Source organism: Eptatretus burgeri, chromosome 17, assembly GCF_056783735.1.
Source record: "Eptatretus burgeri isolate ZD-2024b chromosome 17, Ebu_testis_v1, whole genome shotgun sequence".
Lineage (NCBI taxonomy): Eukaryota > Metazoa > Chordata > Myxini > Myxiniformes > Myxinidae > Eptatretus > Eptatretus burgeri.
The window spans coordinates 254,632-276,310 of record NC_140977.1 but is presented as its reverse complement, the minus strand read 5'-3'; the positions used below and the strand labels follow the sequence as shown (position 1 = coordinate 276,310).

The 21,679-nt window shown below is 45.3% G+C and overlaps 1 protein-coding gene across 5 annotated transcripts in view; it reads left to right on the top strand.

Moving 5' to 3' along the window:
- Positions 1 to 21,679, top strand: part of TK1 (thymidine kinase 1) — an 87,137-nt gene that overhangs the window by 49,376 nt on the left and 16,082 nt on the right. For 4 of the 5 annotated variants that reach the window (XM_085862879.1, XM_085862881.1, XM_085862876.1 and 1 more), the window contains 4 exons: positions 15,922 to 16,067; positions 16,366 to 16,397; positions 16,494 to 16,607; positions 20,000 to 20,093. In XM_085862879.1, coding sequence (XP_085719005.1) covers positions 16,017 to 16,067; positions 16,366 to 16,397; positions 16,494 to 16,607; positions 20,000 to 20,093 — 291 coding nt within the window. In that variant the 5' untranslated portion in view covers positions 15,922 to 16,016. Of the gene's footprint in view, positions 1 to 14,230; positions 14,459 to 15,921; positions 16,068 to 16,365; positions 16,398 to 16,493; positions 16,608 to 19,999; positions 20,094 to 21,679 lie in introns of those variants that run through there. The other variant, XM_085862880.1, reaches the window with a different exon arrangement.

Here is a 21,679-nt window from a genome sequence, read left to right as displayed (position 1 = left end):
GTTACCAAGGGCGGCACAACCCGAACATGATGGGCGATTTCTGCTGGTTCCTGCATCGTGAAACTAACACAGAGCAGCACAAACGCAAAGCCAAATGCCTAAAGCATTTTTAATTACATTCTAGTGGAGTTTTTCTGTAATTTCTATAATTTTGAAGCATTCATGATGAAATAAATGAATAAATGAATTTTTGTAAATTTCATTGAAATCCTGACTTCTAGGCAATGGGAATATTTCTGTTACTGAAAATCCTGACGTGATACAGCAAAACGGTTATGATTTTTGAAATCAGCGTACCCAAATTAGTCTAAATCACTTTACACATCTCCAGTAAAAATTTTTTGTTGTTCAGTGTTATTTAAGCAATAAATTATAATGCGTGGTGCTCGACCAGTCACACAACCCACGAGACAATGTTTCGCTTGTGAACTTCGAATATTTTCTAGGTTTTTTTTTTCTCCAAGCCCTACGATGCCGCCCAAACGCCCTGCACCTTCTAAGGCTTCTGGCAAGGAACTGAAGCACCAGAGGAAGATCCTGATGCTCCAGGAGAAGGTTAAAGTGCTCGATATATGCTTCGGGAAGGAAAAAGGTTTGCCGCGGTTGGACGAGCACAGCCAAACCGACCAGACCAGACAAGTCAATCTCCGGCACCTCAAACCCGATCATTGCCAAGCCGACCAGACGAGACGAGTCGATCTCCGGCACCTCAAACCCGATCATTGCCAAGCCGACCAGACCAGACAAATCAATCTCCGGCACCTCGAACCCGATCATTGCCAAGCCGGCCAGACCAGACGAGTCGATCTCCGGCACCTCAAACCCGATCATTGCCAAGCCGAGCAGACCAGACAAGTCTTTTTTTGGGGGGGGGGGGGAGGCATCCATTCATCACGGATTTTCATTTCTCGTGGGGGGGGGGGTTTGGAACGTAACCCCCGCAATAAATGGGGGATGACTATACCTAATTACCCACTCGGCAAAGCTACCGGGGAATTCACACCCTCGGCAGGCCTCAAGCGGGATGAGCCGTTACCGTGCTCGAACCTTGTGTAACCCGAGCGGATGGTTACCGAGGCCTGTCGGTTTCAAATAAACAATTACGGCAACAACGGCCTTCCTAATCCCCAATACGCACCGTGGCAAACTGTTAAAAATGACGCATACCCTTATTTGGCGCCAAGCCAGAACAAAACTCTTCGTGACCATATTTGGTGTGAAATCCACACCACCTGGGATATGGAATTCCGCCCACGCTCATGCCGGCGAGCGTGCGAAGAATGCCGCGAGCAGAGTGTTGTTGTTGGGGAAAAATCCTATCTATAAAATAACTGGACTATAAAATTGGACTTCTGGTTCTGGGTTTGGAGAATTGGCAGGTCTCCTTGGGGGCTCCCTGCTGACGATCTCAAAGTTAATTTTCTGGTCGTTATCTGTCCCGTTTTAACTGTTTATTTTCTCACCTACATGTTACTGTGTGTTCCGAGTTCAGTTTTGTTTCAAAAAATCGTGCTATTTTGTGACATTTCGTCGAACTTTCTTACTGGGTGCTTGAGGCCAATCCTTGAGGCTTGAGGCTGACCCTTTGTTCCCCTCGGTGTACGATCGTGTTTGTTTGTTTTTTCTCCCCATTATCTTCAATTTCTATCTTTCCCACTTTCTTTACGTACCCCATCCCAACTAATCACTCTATTTCTTATCTAAAACAAAAAAATAAAATAAAAAAAAAACCGCTACCTTTCTCCGATTCTTCTTATTCTTCTTCATATCCTCTTCTTCTTCTTCCTCTTCTTCTTCCTCAATTTTTTTTTTTTCGACAACACTTCCATGACCTAATCTGTTAAACTCTCTCAAACATTAATAATAATAACAAAAACGATCTCTTATAATGCTTCATCTTCCTCTTTCACACGTGTGGTACTCTTTACTGTATCAGAATGCACTACTCTTCTGCTATTTAAACAGACTGCTCTCAATTCGACCTTTCCTTCATATCATGTCTAAAAAAAAATCCAACTGTTACAGCGTTTGTTCTCTCCATTCTCTGAATTCGCCTTTATTGCATCCTTCAAGAAATGTGTTTAATCTCATAACTGACCTAAAACTTTTAAAAACCCCAGTTTGCTATGAATGTTCGCTTTCCATCAACCATTCTTTTTTCCAACTTCAGTGCCAACTCACTCCTCTCACCCCTCACTCTCAAAGCAACCATCCCACTCTTTTCCTTCCAAGCCTCCCTCTCACCTCTCTCAAAAACTCCCCTCTCACCTTTTTCCCACCATTCATCCCCCTCACTCATCCTTCCCAAAGTTGCTCCCCCCACCTCCCATCCAAAAAGCTGCCTCCCTCCACTGCCCTCTCACCTTCATCTCTTCACTCCACCTCCTCAAATCCTCAACTGCCTTCTTCCCCCTCTCTTGTCCCCCCTCTCCCCCAGCACCACAGAGCCTTTTCTCCTCCTCATTCGGCCCCCTCCCCTAGCTATTCTGCAATCCCCCACACTCTTTTAACAACACTCCTTGCCATCCCCTTGTCCCTTGTCCTACGCTCCCCCTCCCCCCACCCAAAGCCTCCTCCCCTACCTCTTCATTAAAAGTATGGACCTCAAATATCCGGGGCCTTCGCTCAAACCTTTCAGATCTTTCCATACAGGTTTCCACTGACAAACCAGACATAATCTGCCTAACAGAAACTTTCCTCCCCCAAGTCGTGTCTGACTCCCAAGTATCTCTCCCTGGTTTCTCCCTCCTCCGGTTTGACAGACCTGAGCCTCGCCCTGGTGGAGGAGTTGCTCTCTTCATCAAAGACTCTATTCCTCACTCCATGCATTGCCCTCACTCCACCACACCCCCGGAATAACTCTGGCTACGGCTTCCCCTCAACTCCCACCTTATGTTTATATGTGTACAGTACCGTCCACCTAACAGTGATGACTCCATCTACACCTCACTATCTGAAAACATGGACCAACTTCTATCTTCTCATCCAAACTCTCTCTTCCTCATATGTGGCAACTTCAATTGTCATCATGCCAGTTGGCTTGGTGTGGGTACCTCTCTCACCTGTCATGGCACCTCAGCAAAAGCTTTCTGCGTCTCATTGGGACTGACTCAATCGGTCAACTTCCCTACCTGGATCTCAACCAATGGTACTCCATCTCTTCTGGATCTGATTTTGACAAATTTCCCTGACAATATCTGCTGCTCTTCCTCCGCTCCAATCGGTTCTTCTGACCACGTCCTTGTCAAAGTGGACATTTCTCTGGCTATTATCAGAGAACCACCCCACCGCCATCGAGTCTGGCATTTCACTCAAGCCGACTGGCAGGGTCTCCAAGCAGCCCTCAAACTTATAGACTGGTCTCCTATCTCTACTTTCTCGAACATCAACTCATCCTGGGAATTCTTTCAAAGAAACTTGCTTCCCTCATGCACAGATTTATCCCCTCTCGTCTTCAGTTGTCCTACCGTTCCTCCCGCCCTTGGTTCACTGAAGCTTGTGGTGAGGCAGTTGTCCTGAAACAACTTGCCTTTGCCTCCTGGAAAGCAAACCCAACTGAAGGCAATCTCAGTTCCTTCCATAAAGCTCGGAACAAGTGTGTATCTACCCACAGGAGAGCCAGAAAACAACATCTTTCTCATCTCAAGTCTGAACTCTCAAACCTCTCTCCCTCCTCAAAATCCTGGTGGTGTCGAATCAAATCTGTTTCTGGTGTATGTTCCCCCTCAATCCCCTCCCTTACCTTAAATGGCAGCACTGCTGATACCGCACGTGAAAAGCTGAATGCCTAAACTCGGTGTTTGCAGCAAAATCTTGTGTCCAAAACCCATCACTTTCTCTGCTCACCTTACCCAGTCGCACCCAACTGTCCCTGGACTCTGTGTCCTTTTCTCCTGACAAGGTGGAGAGCTTGCTGTCAAACCTCGACTCAGATTCTGCAACCGGTCCAGACGGCATCAGCCCACATGTCCTCAAAGCCTTCTCTTCTGCTCTTGCTCACCCTCTCTCTGTTCTATTCACCCTCTCATTTGCGCAAGGCCATCTGCCATCTACTTGGAAATCAGGAAGCATCACTGCCCTGCACAAAAGGTGCAAAAACAGATCCCTGCAACTACAGACCAATCAGCCTTCTCCCAATCATCAGCAAGGTTATGGAATCCATCATCGCTTCAGACCTCAAATCCTTCCTCTTCTCCAATGGCTTGGTTTCTGATCATCAATTTGGTTTCAGACCAGGTCACTCTGCCCTGGATATGCTGCTTCTGCTCTCCCAACAATGGATGGAAGCCCTCAATTCCAGACAGGAAATCCGAGCCGTATCCCTGGACATATCACATGCGTTTGGCACAGTCTGGCACCCTGCCCTGCTCACCAAACTCTCTTCCTATGGTATCAAAGGCCATCTCCACTCATGGCTCGCAGACTTCCTCTCCTGTCGCAGTCAACGTGTGGCCCTAAATGGAGTTCTTTCATCCCCCCTTCCTGTCCAGGCTGGAGTTCCTCAAGGTAGTGTTCTGGGCCCTGTTGTTTTTCTGGTTTTCATCAATGATCTCTCCGACTCTCTGGAAAATCCTCTATATCTCTTTGCTGATGACCCCACCCTCTGCCGTACCATCGGTCATCTCTCAGACCGGCAAGCAGCAGCTTCTTCGCTCACTGCTGATCTGGATAAAATCACAAACTGGTCCAACATGTGGAACATGTCTTTCAATCCAGACAAATCTCACACTCTCACTATGTCTCTTCGAAAGGACCGTTTACAAAACCCCCCCATCCACTTTCTCAACAATCCTCTGAAAGAAGTCCTTTCTTTCAAGCTTCTGGGTCTCACTATCTGCCATGACCTTTCCTGGGAAAGCCACATTTCAAACCTCGCCTCCAAAGCCAGTCGCCGACTGGGAATCCTCCGTCATGCAAAGTCCTTCCTCGGCCCACCTGAGCTCCTGACCACATACAAAGCTTTCGTCTGCAGCCTGATAGAGTACTGCTCTCCCCTCTGGACTGGTGCTCCTGCCTCCCACCTTTCTCGGCTTCACGCTATAGAAACCAAGGCATTTCGCATCATTGGCATCTCCCGCAATGAGGCTGAGTCTTTGGGCCTCTCACTCAATCACCGCAGGTTGGTCGGTGGTCTTTCTGTCTTCTACCGTCTCCTCTCCAGCCTCGCCCCCTCTGCTCTCTCTGCGATTTGTCCCCACTACATTTCCGCAGGGTGCTCAAGGTCCGCCAACAACCCCCTTCTGGTAAAACTACCAAAATCACGAATCACTGCTCACCTTCACTCTTTCATTCCTCTTTTTTTCCTGCCTTTGGAATAAACTCCCTCACTCTATTCATTCCCATTCTTCCCTCCAGGCCTTCAAAACAGCTGTTCACCACCACCTCTTATCACCCCTCCCCCATCCAAATTCTCGATCTTTTCTACCCCCGATAATCCACCCAAGCCCACCTCCTTCAAATTCCCTGCTTTCCTTCCTGAAAGTCCCTGAAATGTCCATCTTCTATTCCCCATGTTCCCCGTCCCATCCCTCTCCCTTCCACAGATCTCTAAATGTCTCTGTTCCCCACTATTTTGTCCTTCCCACTCCCTCCCCTCCTGTCTCATGCCCCCCTTTATGTGCGTTGTGTGTTAGCTCTCATACGAGCCTCGACAAGGTATACAAAAAACAAACTGCGCAGCGCATGTACACTTAATCACCCATTAAACATAGGACAGGACCCTACCTAGAACCACATACTTACCGATATAACTGATCTATAGGACCTGTCTGTTGTGTGCAGTAAGCTTCCAAATTCGTAACAGTATGCAGGTCAGTTATTTGCACTCCAGTAGTTAATATCGTATTAAAGAACTCTCCCAGTGAAGTCTCCCTCTCGCCCTCTTGCCCTCTCTTCCCACACTTCTCCCCTTTCTCCTCCTTCCCAGCATTTCCTTCTTTCATTTCTACAGACTATACTAGTTGGGGCAGGATGGGAATTTGTAATTTGTTCAGGGTGCTGGCGATAGCTCGCCGCCTCTTCACGAATGACACTGTGGGATCTTTAACATCCAACAAGGAATGCCGGCAGACGAGACGCCCAGCTTGTTGTCCATCTGAGGGACGGCACAAGGCTCCGTCGATATCGATTTTTAAAATTATTTTCAATATCCATATACCAGTGAGATCATGAACAGGATATACCGGGATATCGATATTATTTGTTTTTTTAAACAAAAAACAAAAAAAATTTAATTTTTTTTTACGCACGTTACAAAAATACGCAATGGTCCAATGGTCCATTACGTATTCATACATGACGTACATATCGTTGACACACGAAAATTATCTCCGCCACCGAAGATGAAGGAGGTTATGTTTTCACCCCTTTCTGTTTGTCTGTGTGCAGGATATCTCAAAAAGTTGTGGATGGATTTGGACGAAACTTTTGACGTGTGTGTGACAAGGACGAACTGGTTCAATTTTGGAGAAGAGCCGAATCTGGGTCTGGATACGAGAATTATTTTACTTTTAAAGTGATTCTTTACCATTGAGAGATGGGGCCAAAAACTATGTAGGGCTGAAGACCACAATAAATTCAAAAATTTATTGGGTCTGATATGTTCTCGTGGATCAGGCGTTGCATGGCAGAGGTATGCGCTCTACCGAGTCCCCTTCTAGTGTATATATGAGAATCCCTTGGCTAAATAAGATGCATGTTTGGTTCCATCGATGTAAGATGCATGTTGTTTTTGAATACATTTCTTACGAAAGGTTATTACCATACATTGTGCAATATGCTGAAACATTCACTTTTTCAGTTAATCAATTGGATTTAATTGGCAACATTTAATCTTTTTATCACCCTCAAACCCATAATGCTAATTTTGGAGAAATTTGCATCGACAATATCGATATAACCGATATATCACCAGACCCAAGACTGCACACAAATTGATGAATCAAGGGAGGCACAAAGCACCCTCCCTTTATCTGGAACGGTTTTTCTGCATGCAGCTTTAACATTGAGATTGAAAATTCATATCTCGGCTTCTACTGGACAAAATTCCTGCCAAATCTCATACCCTCACCATGTCTTTCCGAAACGACTGTCTGGAACCCCCCTCCCCCCACCCCCGCCCCCATCTATACTGAACAAAAATATAAACGCACCAACCTAAATATCTAAGTCAAGATTGCCATTATGGGAAAATGGTCAAACCGATGATATGTTTGAGCAATGGTTCCTTTGTTTTTCTCAAGACAGATGTTCCCATTGAAATTGACCACTGAGTGTGTGGACTCGCACGTTGAGTAATCCTTCCCATGAGCACCATGGGGCTTGACAGAGTGATGGTCAGTGAGCGTGACCAGGACACAAACACTCCCTATAGCTTGCCCTATAAAAGGCCTCCCCAAAATGTGGACTGGTGCCAAATGTCAACATGCCACAGATGTCACAAATCTTGAGGGAGCGCGCTATTGGCATGCTGAATGCTGGGACGTCAGTACGGGCCGTTGCAGCACACTTCAATGTCCACCACTCCACCATTAGCCGCCTGAGAACACGCCTCAGAGAGACTGGAAGCACCGTGAACCGGCGACCACGTGTGACCACCGCCGGTCAGGATCGTCACATGAGGCTGCAACATCTCCGGGATCGACTCCGACCGGCCACGAGGACTGCCGATGAGACTGTCGGGCTGCATAACAGGCGCATTTCAGCCCAGACGGTGCGTAACCGCTTGAGGGAGGCCAACCTCCGAGCCCGCCGACCACACCGGGGAATCGACCTCACTGCAGTCCGGCGTCAGACCCGACTGAACTGGGCCAATGTTCACTTGCGCTGGACCCTCGCACGATGGAGGAGAGTGCTGTTCACCGATGAGTCGCGGTTCCAGCTGTATCGGGCTGATGGCAGACTCCGCGTCTGGTGTCGGGTTGGGTAGCGCTACACTGACGCCAATGTCCTTCGTCGGGTGTCACACGGTGGTGCCAGTGTTATGGTGTGGGCAGGCATATGCCATGGAGAGCGCACTCGGCTTCATTTCATTGAAGGCAACTTGAACGGGCAGCGGTACAGGGACGAGATACTCAGACCCATCGTCGTGCCGTTTGTGCGCCTTCACCATGTGACGTTTCAGCACGACAATGCTCGCCCCCATGTTGCCAGGATCTGCATGGACTTCCTCGGTGAGGAGGACATTGATGTCCTCGACTGGCCTCCATATTCTCCCGACATGTCGCCCATCGAGCACCTTTGGGACGTTCTTGATCGACGCGTACGACAACGTTACGCAGTCCCAGAGAACGTCCGCCAGCTCCGTGTGGCTCTCCAGGAGGAATGGGAAAACATCCCTCAGGCCACCATCGATAATCTGGTGATGTCCATGCGCCGGAGATGCACCGCTCTGCGCGACGCCAACGGTGGACACACCCGCTACTGACTGTGTGAACTCTGACAGTGACACCTCGGTTGTGTCGGCTGTTGTAGCGCAAAGACTGTCGCCAGAATTCTCAAGGAACTCTTTGAAATTTAATGCTCAATTGTCATGGATTCTATAACCAAATTGTTGTGAAGATTTAGTATTAATGAGTTCGAGGTAAAATTGTAACAATCGCTTGGTGCGTTTATATTTTTGTTCAGTATACTTTCTCAACAATCCTCCAGAAGAAATCCTCCTTTCATTCAAGCTTTTGAGTCTCAGTACCTGCCACGATAGTTCCTGGGAAAGCTACATCTCCAAGCTGGCCTCCAAAGAGAGTCGCCAACTGGGCATCCTATGTCGTGCAAAGTCCTTCTTTGGCACACCTGAACTTCGAACCATTTACAAAGCTTTCATCTGCAATCTGATTGTCTGACATCTGCAAAGTCTCTCTGTCTCTCTCTGTCTCTCTCTCTCTCTCTCTCTCTCTCTCTCTCTCTCTCTCTCTCTCTCTCTCTCTCTCTCTCTCTCTCTCTCTCTCTCTCTCTCTCTCTCTCTCTCTCTCTTTCTTTCCCCCCCCCCCTGCTGGCTGTTGGTGAGTCGAGTGGAGTGTCATGTTGGTTATGTGGTCTTGATGAGCTGTGATCTGCCCTGTTTTTTCGCCTTCCTATCCCCTTTCGTATCGTTTTTCACCTCGCTTCCTTTGTTTTCCTTCTACGCATCGTTGTTTGAGCCCCCACCCTCCCATCTTTGTTCGACCTCGCGCCGTTGTCACCCCACCCCACCCTGCCCATCTGTCCTTGTTGTTTCTCGGTTTGCCTTTCGGTTCATCCCATCCCATCCTCTCCCCATCCCCCTGTTTTCTCCTCGCATACCTCTTTTTTTTTTCCCTGTGATAGAGAGAGAAAGAGCCCACAGCTTCTTGTGGATAGCTTTTTGTTGGCAGCCCATCCCGGGCCTTCAACTGATCGTCTTTTCTTCACTGGAGCTGTGTTTATTTCCTTTGGAAACCTGTCTCGGCTCGTGTTTAATTACGAGAGTAATCACCCTTCCTCCCCCTTCCTAAACATGACTTCGTATTCCCGTTATGCGGCATTTGAAGCATTAACAAGAAAACATGGCGTCGTCTGTGTCCCGCCCGACGACGTCGAGGATCTCGTTGTCGCTACGGGAAACATAGTCGTTACTGACAAAGTTTGTGCAGCCTCACGAATGAACAAACGTGTCTGAGACAAAACATCTGAGACATCTTCGTTTCTGAGACAAAACTGGTTCATGAAATCGTATCGACTGGACTATCAACAGATGACGGACATTTCGTGCTCGTCTCCCCTCTCGACACACCGGCCTTGAAGGTCATTATCTCGAACGCTCCTCCTTTCCTGAAGAATCAGACGTTGATCTACAAATTATCTCGTTATGGTACTGTGGTTTCTCAAATCACTATGTTACCTTTACGTAGCCAGGACGATCGGACGAAGCATGTGATGTCTTTTCGGAGACAAGCTTATGTGGTACTTTCCTCCCTCTAACGCTGAAAGAACCTTGAACATCGTTTTAAAACTCAAAATTGGTAATCATGATTACCAAGTCTCCGTAACCACTGACACCCTGAAATGTTTAGAATGTGGTAATTTTGGACACTTGAAACGATCTTGCCCAAAGGCGACCTCGTCAAACGATGAAATAAACCTCATCAACAAGGATACGTCTTCCTCTTCTTCTTCCTCGACTGTGAAGAAAGCGAATCCCGTGTCCGGTAATAACCCCCAGCCCCAGGTGATAAAACCCGCGTCCTCCAAGAGGAATTATAAAAGAGGAAGTGGAAGTGAGGACACACAGGTGAGCTGTTCGAAAACGATAGCGCCATCGACCGAACGCAATGTTTCTATCCTAGAAACAGAAGCTCCTGCAGCTGGTCCTCTGCTGCAGAATAGGTTCAGTGTGTTCACTGAAAAGGGAGGATACGTTTCCGTTCATTCCTCTCACGAACAAGGACCGAGCGCAATGCCCCAACATGTTGTGGTCACCACCCCGGTTACTGACATTGAAATCAAGAACCACAAACCTGCTCTCCTCGCGTGCCCTGCTGAGGACGAAGTGCCTGAGGTGATGGAGGAGGAAGAAGTAACAGCCCCAGAAGGAGAGTGCGAAGCCTCCGATACAAAAACGGTAATCCCTGTTACGGTCTTTAAAACTCCCGCTGTGGAAACAGCTACACCTTTAGCAGAAGATTATTTTCCCGTTGTGAGAACATCGACTTCAGTGTGTGAGGAGAAAAATAAAAACCATTCGGATTACGACTCAGATGGGGCCTCGTCGTTTGCCTCTAGGGCTGTTAGCGAGGTCTGGAATGACCCAGCAATAGCCAAGGAACTGGAGGGTGGTGATGATTTATCACCCATGGAAATTCTCCAGTTTCTTCAGGACACTTTTCGAAAGAAAAACGTTAAGATTATAACCTTCTTCCCGAACCTGTCTGGCTTTATAACCTCTTCAAGACGTCTCCTCCTCAAGGCTGAACAACTTGGTGTGACTGAGTCACAAGTATTTCGCCTGAGGAAGTGTGTACTGAAAGCTCGGAAAGAGCTACAAGCACAACCCAACTTCCTTTTAACTGACAAACCCTCCCTACCTACACTATGACCTTCTCTATTGTAACTTTAAATATAAATGGGGGACGTTCACCCCTGCGCAAAGCTCAGGTAAAGTTGCTTGTCGAGCAAAAACATTTTGATGTTCTTTTGCAAGAGACAACATGTAGCTCTTCGTGCTCGAGCGAATGGACTCGCATCATGAAAGGACAATGGTTCTTTCATAGCTTGACCTGTCCTAGTGCTGGAGTGGCTATTTATTTAAATCCTTCTTTCTGTCCTGAAAATGTCACTTTCAAGGAGATTATTAAAGGGCATTTAGTTTCAGTTAATTTCCTTTATAATGGTTATAAACACACTTTAAGAAATGTATATTCACCAAGTACGAGCACAGAAAGACTAGTTTTCTTTACACAGTTAGAAATGTTCCTCACACACCTTGATTTTGATGGTCTTGTTTGTCTGTGTGGGGACTTTAATTGCACACTGCATCCCACCCTTGATCGTAATGGAGAAGAGCCCCACCCACCAAGTACGGCACCCTTAAAGAGGGCCTTGTCCAAATTCTCCCTTATGGATGTATGGAGACTCCAGAACCCATCTGCACAACAATACACGTGGTGCCGATGTGCAAATGGCCGGCTATCTCTTGCAAGGATAGACAGATTTTACATCAATAATGACTCTTTAAATGTCATCGACCATGTTGACATCACCCCAAGTGGCTTTTCGGACCATCACATGGTTGTTCTTCATATACTTTCCCCGGTTCGAAATCGTGGCACTGCCCATTGGACCTTCAATGCGAGTCTTCTGCAAGATGACGCTTTTCCTGTCACCTTCCGAGCCTTTCGGGAAGTTTTACGACAACGGAAGCCTTCCTACTCCTGCCTCGCACAATGGTGGGACAATGGGAAAACCCACATCAGGACCTTTTGCCAGCAATATAGCTCCTTTTGTACCAAGAATGAATCTGTGCTGCAATCTCTAATTGCTAAAGAAATATTGTCTCTCCAGTCAACCTTTCAAACTCCCAGTGCTGAAAGGACTAGTTTTCTACTAACAACGAAGAAAGCCCTCCTCGCTCAACTCTGTACAAAACAAGCCAGAGGGGCTCGAATAAGGCTGCGAATGGAGAACTACAGCTTTATCGATACTCCTTCCAAGTTTTTTTTTTTTTTTTTTTTGCGTTTTTAGCGCAAAAAAAGAGAAACCAGCAAATAACTTCGCTGCGGACACCAGGAGGCCGAGCAATACACGATCCAAAACATATTAGGAGCTTGACCAAACAATACTTCTCTGACTTGTATTGTGCCAGAAACACTAAGGAAGACATGATTCGTTCCTTAACCACCTCTTTGCCCACCTTGTCTGAATCTGCATGTCAAAAACTTGAAAAGGAAGTGACTCTTGATGAACTTTCTATTGCTTTGCAAACTTTGCCCACAGGTAAAGCTTCTGGACTTGATGGAATCCCTGCAGAGTTTTACAAAGCCTTCTGGGATTTGTTGGGACCTGAGCTGCTTGACCTCCTGGTTGATAGCCTACGGTCAGGCTCGTTACCACTTAGCTGTCACAGGGCCACACTCGCTCTCATACCTAAGAAAGGAGACCTCCAGCAACTTAAAAATTGGCGTCCCATTTCACTCCTCTGCACGGACTACAAGATTTTCTCGAAAGTTCTTGCCAACCGCCTCAAACCTTTGATTGAGGAGATTGTACACCCAGATCAATCTTATTGCATTCCTAAAAGGGCAATACACGATAGTATTTTTATTGTCCGTGACATGATCGATATTTGTATTGCTGAACATAGAAATGTTGGTCTGGTGTTTTTAGACCAAGAAAAAGCTTTCGACACAATTGATCATTCTTATCTCTTTGCTGTTTTACGGGGGTTTGGTTTTAAGGACAATTTTACTTGCTATATCAAACTATTGTATAATAATATTTTTAGTGTGCTTAAAGTAAATAACATCTTAAGTCAGCCTTTCCCTGTTACCAGAGGTATCCGTCAAGGGTGCCCCCTGTCTGGCCTTCTATACTCCCTATCAATTGAACCTTTACTACATCGTTTATGCACGCGGCTGCAAGGGTTTTATCCTCTGCCGTTAGAAAATCCCGTAAAAACCATTGCTTATGCGGATGATCTCTGTGCAATTGTGCGCTCAGATGACTATGTTCGTGCTTTGGTTGAGTCTGTCAAGGAATTTAGCCTGGCTAGCTCGACTAAAGTTAATATGGAAAAGAGCAAAGCTTTTAATTTAGGTCCACAGAATGAGACTCCCCCTCCAACCCTGCCAGGGCAGCTTGAATGGACCAATGAAGGAATACACTACCTCGGTGTCTTTCTTGGAATTCCAGTTTTTATTTCAAAAAACTGGGAATCGCTGATTACCAAAACTGAGCAGCGGTTAACAAAATGGAGGGGACTATTGAAGCAGCTTTCCTACCGGGGTCGCACTCTAGTCATTAATAATCTTGCGGCATCAATGCTATGGCATGTTTTTAAGGCACTGCAGGCCCCAGCTTTTATCCTAAGAAAACTTCAAAGTCTTTTTGTGGACTTTTTCTGGGGGGACGGGGGGGGGGGAGCACTGGCTCTGGCCAGGAATACTAAGCCTACCGACAACAGAGGGTGGACAGGGGCTAATAGAGGTAACGAGCAAAGTGATGGCTTTCCGCCTCCTGTCAGCACGAAGGCTTCTATACTCCGACGTCCCATGGAAAGCCTTTGCCCATTGCTTGCTTAAGCAAGCTGGAAAACTTGGCTATGGTGACGAGCTCTTTCTTCTCAACACGAACCACGTGGATATGACATCGGTCCCCCTTTTTTACCGAAGCATGCTGGAAGCATGGCAGGCGTTTTCTTTTCGCCGTGCCGTGACAGATCTTTCATGCAAAAGTTTATTGATGTCGGCGTTACCAGAGTTGAACACCTCAGGAACCCCCTTGTACATAGATGGAAGCCAGCTGCTGACATTGCCGTGGCCACCAGTGTGAGGTCCATCAGAGTTATTGGCAGAATTTTCTCTGTGATCCTACGGACCTTTAAGCAAACCGGGTTAAAATGGGACCCAGACATTGAAGATGCCCTCCATCTTTCCCAATGTCCATTCCCAAATCTGTTAATTTTTTTACAAAGTTTTATGCCCTTTAACCGGATGGCGAAATCCTCAGTGTACAATCTATGTGTTTTCACCCTTTTTCCTGACAAACCTGCAGAGCCACAAGCTCATTGGCGAGCGCTGCTTCAAGCTAACCTTTCCACTACAATAAAATGGCAGGTGATGTACAGGGAACTTATTGTCAAGCGCTCGGGTGATCTGCAGTGGCGGCTGGCGCACAGCATCCTGCCTTGCAACATCCTGTCCCACCATATATGTCCTGAAAACTCGGAATTGTGCCCCTTTTGCAACACCCCGGAGACCATTTTTCACATTTTCATTGAATGTTCAAGGTTGGCCTCGCTTTTTGGAATCATGTCACGTGTGATCCGGGGGCTCGGTTTGTCTTTTACACAGTGTTTTTATATTTGGTTTTAATGTCTTGTATCAATGTAAAAATGAATGTCTTTTAGCAAACTTTTTGTGTTCTGAAGCAAAACCTGCCATTTATTTATCGAGGAAGCGAAAATTGCAGAACACTGATGTTTTAGCTGATGACGTCTTAACTATTTTTAAAGCATTGGTTACGTTGCGTGTTCTTTTTGAGTTTGAAACTCAAGATCCTGCTTCATTTAAAAACCGGTGGTGTGTGAAACAATCCTTATGTAGCATGGTTGGTGGTGCTCCAAGAATCAATTTATAAATTTAATATTACCTCTTTGTCATCCCTTCCTTTCAGGGTTATTCATTTTGATGCTTGTACAAACATACTTCACCATGTGAAACTTGAATTTTCTCGTAACAAAGGGGAGAAGTCTCTCTCTCTCTCTCTCTCTCTCTCTCTCTCTCTCTCTCTCTCTCTCTCTCTCTCTCTCTCTCTCTCTCTGTCTCTCTGTCTCTCTGTCTCTCTGTCTCTCTGTCTCTCTGTCTCTCTGTCTCTCTGTCTCTCTGTCTCTCTGTCTCTCTGTCTCTCTGTCTCTCTGTCTCTCTGTCTCTCTGTCTCTCTGTCTCTCTGTCTCTCTGTCTCTCTGTCTCTCTGTCTCTCTGTCTCTCTGTCTCTCTGTCTCTCTGTCTCTCTGTCTCTCTGTGTGTGTGTGTGTGTGTGTGTGTGTGTGTGTGTCTCCGCACGTGCAAACGCAAGGGGCTGTTGCTCAGTCTCTGGCGGTACGTGTGGAGCCTGTGTTGCTTTCTCCCATCTTACCATCTTCTTCTCCTCTCTCTAATGTATTTTTTTGGGGTGTTCCTTGTGTATAAACTGTTATCAATGCTTTATCGATTACTTGAAAATTGAATTGGTTTCTTCTCTTCTTTTTTTTTCCACTCTTGTATATAATCCTTTGTTTTGTTGTATTGAATTTTTATCCTTTATACTTTTTTAATAAAAGGACATAAAAGTCTCACTCTCACTCTCACTCTCACTCTCACTCTCTCTCTCTGTGTCCCCCTCTTCCTCTCTCTCTCTCTGTGTCCCCCTCTTCGTCTCTTCCAACCTATCCAACTTCCTTTTTCAATTTTATTTTATTTTATTGCATTAAACACTCCAAAGCACTCACTGGTGAAACTCTGAAAGTTTGAATATCCGTTTAGCCATCTCAGAAAAAAAAAACACACACACACACACACACACACACACACACACACACACACACACACACACACACACACACACACACACACACACACACACACACACACACACACACACACACACACACACACACACCTCTTATACAGATGCGAGGAAGTTTAAATTGTTGTTTTAAAGTTATAATCTGTTGTCCATCCTTGTAATCTTTGTTTCACGTCTGGCCTGCAGAAAAAAATCCGTTTTAAAAGTGAACACGAAAGGAGGAAACCCCAGAGTGTGAAGGCTGACTGCATGAGAGAGGAAAAACAGAGAAGTACATCAACATGGACATTGTTGGCGAGTTCTCTCCATTAAAAATCCGTGGCCAGATCCAGGTGAAATGGACAGCATCGGTGACTTTCCTTCTTACATGTGTGAAGCTTTGCACATCTATGCCTTTAAATATCTCAATAGCATCGATGCGTTAAAATAATCCCTCAAGCAATTATATTTTCTTTCTATTTATCTCGTGTTTACAGTAGTTTTGATTTGGTCTTTGACATTAATCATTCATTCCTGTTTCTTGCATCTGAATAAATCAGATATTTTGTTCTACTTCTGGTGCCTCTGACATGCTAACATTGATTAATGTTTTTGATTTCATCTCATTTTGAATTTATCATTGGGTTTCAGGTTATCTTTGGCCCGATGTTTTCTGGGAAGAGGTAAGTTGTTGAATTTTTTTCATGCAGACATTTAAATTCTAATTTTGCTCATTGCGTTCAAGTTTGATGTGTTTATTATTTTGTTTTTACAATCAGCACGGAGTTACTGCGCCGTGTTAGGCGCTACCAACTCGCACGACATGATTGCCTTCTCATTAAATACTCGCACGACGTCCGCTACGGTGGCGATGGCATATGTACGCATGACCGGTGAGTCGTGGGAATTTGAAGGATTTTGTAAACCACTTGTCAAATGTGCTGCACAGTAAACCCTCCAATATCACGGGGTTTGGTTCCTTGAAAATGCCGCAATAGTTAAAACAGCAATCGTGGAAACCGAGGTTAGAGTGGGTTTTTTTGCTGGACTTCAAGGAAGATCGACGGTAGCCAGAAATACACATCACAGTGTGTGTGTGTGTGTGTGTGTGTGTGTGTGTGTGTGTGTGTGTGTGTGTGTGTGTGTGTGTGTGTGTGTGTGTGTGTGTGTGTGTGTGTGTTTCTATGTATATAAAAAAGACACACCCACATCTCTCACCTGTGAAGGGAGGGACAAGCCAATCAGCTCTCACCCAATTAACTCAGCCCAGGTGGCTAGGATTACATAAATAATTGACCCCTCCCACACTCCTCTACCCGAAGAATATTCGCCAATAAGTTGGAAAACAGGGCTGGTCACTGAGGGGGTGAATAGCATTGGGATTATCATGTGTGAACGTCTTTATAGTTGTTGAGGAACTCTGGGCAGGGTTTGAAACAGCGTAGCACTTACCTTGTGTAAGTTTTCCTTGGGTTGCCTTACACAGCTTTGGCTGGCGGAGTGTGGGAAGGGTCAATTTTATATATATATATATATATATATATATATATATATATATATATATATATATATATATATATATATATATATATATATATATATATATATATATATATATATATATACTGAAGGACCAATTTTGTGCTCCTCCGAGTGGTTGCGTCACGTTTTTCTCAGAACTGTGACCTGGACTGATAGAAACTTCGTACCTGTAAGAGTGCATCGCACATAGTGGCAATAGTCAAACTTCAACTCTGAAGCAGAATAAACACTTTTCATTTTACATTCGTTTACATGGCGATGTGTGACGTCACCGCTGAGAGGCGTAAGGACGTCATGACGTCATGACATCATCGGTCATTCGCTGACGTCACTACGTCTGTCGTCGACAGACCGTCACCGCTGAGAGGTGTAATTCCACTCCTCAAAAATAGCGTCTGCAATGTAAAACCCTCTTCTGCACATGCTGACTACCTCAGAATGTGAATTTGACACAAAAATGTAACAGGAAAAATTGTATCTATATATTAATCCTGAAGGACCAATTTTGTGCTCCCAGCGGTCGCGTCACGTTTTTCTCGGTACTGTGACCTGAGAAGTTTTGACACGGTGTTTGTATGTCAAAGTAGACACGTGCATAAATCAGGGGACTTCTTTGCAAGGCGTACTGTACACCAAAAATGTTGTGTACAAGGACGTTTTGTCGGCCTCATTAGGTAAGGCCATGGAGTACATCGACTGGGATCTGGCTCTCACAAGAGCCGCCACTGGTTGTCATATTGGGCTCATAGAACGGAATCCGTCTGTGATGGGGTTTAGGCTAGTATATATTGTTACGAATTCGCCGGTTCGGGCGGCCTACACACGACCGCTTCAGCCCAAACGCAGTCGCACGCCTGCCGAAAACCCGGAATTCAGTCGTAGCTTCCGGACAACTCCGGAACCCTGCAACGGATGCCTTGACGGATCATAAACTGTCAATATTCTGTCCGCGGTACAGGGTTAATCGCCGAATCTCGATATACCTAATTATCCGCGCAGATAGAAGTACCGAGAATTTATACCTCGACGGAACTTGTACGGAAACGAGCCGCTAAGGGCGCTCTTTCCGTGTGCATTGCCGAGCGGTTTTAATCGCCAAGTTCCGTCGGACCAATTACCACTTTAATTCGGCTTTAATATCCGGCTAATTTCCCGATCGTGCCGTGGCAGTCAATGGGAGGAAAATGACGCAACGAGCAGATGTACATTCAAACAATGGGGCATTTATTATACAGGCATGCAATCAATGGGGGGAAGGGGGCAAGACACGAGCAAAAGCCTACAGCTGATGTCTACTCGTTTTTATATGTACTTAATTCTTATGATGTATGATGTACTTAATTCAGTTCTACTTCACCAGACAAGGCGCCACAGACACTTTCATATAAAACCCCCAGAAAAGAACAGGGCTCGTGAGCCTTTATTTCCACTTGGAGCCTGGATGACCGGAGGCTCACAAGAGGCCGGGCAGGTTACCTTGCCGCCCCTTGTGACGGCTCGAAGGTCTTCGGGTCAGTGACCCTTGCTGTCTCTGCCTTGGCCCTCCTGTCGCACGTGCCGGTCGCTTGAGCGGCCGGGCGGCTTGAGCAGCTTGGCGAGCGGCTTGCTCGGTTCTCCCTGAACGATCCGGCCTTCACTGCGGCCTGGGCGGTCGGGCCTGGCCGGCGATGCGCTCGGAGAAGTGAACGGGTCTTTGCTCTTTTTAGAGTTGATGCCCTTTTATGACCCGTCCACTGCCTCAGCACCGCTCGACCGACTCGTGGCCGTTTACCCGGACCGTGACGCAGCTTGCTCGACTCCGGCTGTTCGACGTGATGACTGCAGACACCAGACAGCGAGGAATATCCTTGGGAGCGAAGAATATCTCCTCGATCGGCGCATACACACACCTCACCCGACACTCTACTCTCCAAGCTTCGCCCGTCTCCCGAATCAGCTTCCGAATAAGCGATGAATCTCCGAAGTCAGCCTCGAACTCGTTCGAGCTCCTTCCTTATATTGGCCTGAGGCGAGCCGTTCTTTGATCTCTCAACCCGAGGCCAGGCTCCGCCCACTTTTCACCTCCGACCTCTCACCCATGGTGAGCCTCGCGGGAAACCCCAAGTCTGACGTCACCTGTGGGTTTCTTTCGGGGAAGACCTCCTTTTGATCCGCTTGTGCAAATTAGCCGCTCCTCAGCTGTTTGCACACAGTCGATGTTATGTGGCTTTTACTGTTGCGCAGCGTGGCATTTTGCGGCTGTCGTTGAGGAGGACGTGATGGTGTTTCTGTTGTTCGGGGATGTTTGTTGAAATAAAAGATAGAAAAGAATAACGCGACCTCAAGATTCACAGCCCTTCACACATTGGTGGGGGAATCCTAACCTGAAACACTTACTTATCAAGAGAACTGATCTTCGGAGAACCTGTATGGTGTTTTGTGAATTTCCAAAACCGCAACAATATATATGTGAGTGTATGTGTATGTGTATGTATGTATATATATGTATATGTATATATATATATATATGTATGTATGTATGTATATATATATATATATGTATGTATGTATGTATATATGTATGTATGTATGTATATATATATGTATATATATATATGTATGTATGTATGTATATATATATATATATATATATATATATATATATATATATATATATATATATATATATATATATACATACATACATACATACACACCATTTACATACACACCATTTACATACATATAATTTGTATGATTGCAGGTCATCAATGTCTGCAGTTCCAGCTCTGAAGCTTGATGACGTGAGGGAAAGAGCTTCTCAAGCAGCAGTTATTGGAATCGATGAGGGGCAGTTTGTAAGTGATCCTCCATAATCTTTGTTTCTGTGCTGCAGTGCTGTCACATCCCGATATTACATCTTCTATTCACTGTTTTAATATTTTTCTTTCATAAGATTTTACACTGCTTTTCTGAGTGCTTCCAGTGAGAATATGATGAGAACAAAACACAGAGTTGGGAAGGATGCTTAGGTGTTCATCATGAGCTTGAGGGGGAAGAGCCATTCTGGGTTGGGTCATTGTCAAACTGAAGTTTGTTTATATATTCTTATGAATTTCTGATTGAATTAAAAAGAAAAAAGTGAAAATGTATTTTAAGGGAAATCGCATTGTGGAGTTGATCAAATATGCTTATCGATTGATTAACCGAGCCCAATGAACGATCCACTTGTCGACTGATGAACCGAGCCTAATGAACCATCCACTTCTTGAGCGATGAATTGAGGGCAATGAAGTCTGTCGTAATTATGAATGAGGTGTAAACAGGATACTGATAAGTAGAGGGCTGTGATCAGAGATTTCTGAATGTTCCTGGTATAGCAAACTCATAATATTAACCAATTGGTAGCAATTGAAATTTTACCTCGTGATGAAAACAAATGTTATTTTTTGTTGTTGCTTTTTTTTTCTTTCCAAAAAGTGGGACACCACAGACGCCAACACTAAAAATACTTGATGCATCGCTCTGAGAACGATAAATGTACACTCATTAAACATTGCCGAATCCATTTGTACATGGGAAATTCACTTTACGTTGTCGGTTAATCCCCATAAAAAAATTGCCATCACATTTTTGATACCTCATTTATTTGTTTATTTTTTTCAGAGCCAGATTAATTTTGATTTTGTATTTTGCGAGCCATGGAAAATCCCTTGAGGGTAATGAAACTTTCATGCAATGGCAGACAGGCTCAAGGGTGGCTGGGTGCAATGCATTCTGGGAATGGATTTTTATTTTTATAGTAGCCCTGTACCAGCTTGTGAGAAAGATCTTGAACATCAACATGGGATGCCCTGTGATCTCATCTGATGCCTCGTGATGCAACAAAAATGGTCATAAAGCCTGTGATCAATACACCTCCTCCGTAAAGCCGGTGATCTATAAGCCTTGCATCTATCAAGACTTGTGTCTCTCCACCCTCTTCCTGATGTGTTTCATCGACCCAGCAGCTTCACTCTACGCTTACAGTCCCAAATTCACCATACACCTCCACGATTTTACTTCAACCTTCCCTTTTCCGAACGTTACGCAATCCTTATTTAAAATAAATGAATTCATTTTTGACTATATACCTCCCATAGCCACATGCTTCTCCCATAACCATGTGATCTGTTTCCACCCCCTGCGTTTACCGATCCAAATTCACCATTCGCCTCACAATTTTTTTTCTACAACCTTTCCATTGCCTAATCTGATGAAAACTCTCTCAAACAATGATGATAATAATTAGAATAATAAAAACGATCTCTTATATTGTTTCATCTTCCTCTTTCACACGTGTGGTACTCGTTACTGTATCATAATTCACTATTCTTCTATTTCAACAGACTGCTCTCAATTCGACCTTTCATTCATACCTTTCCTAAAAAAAAACAACGGTTCC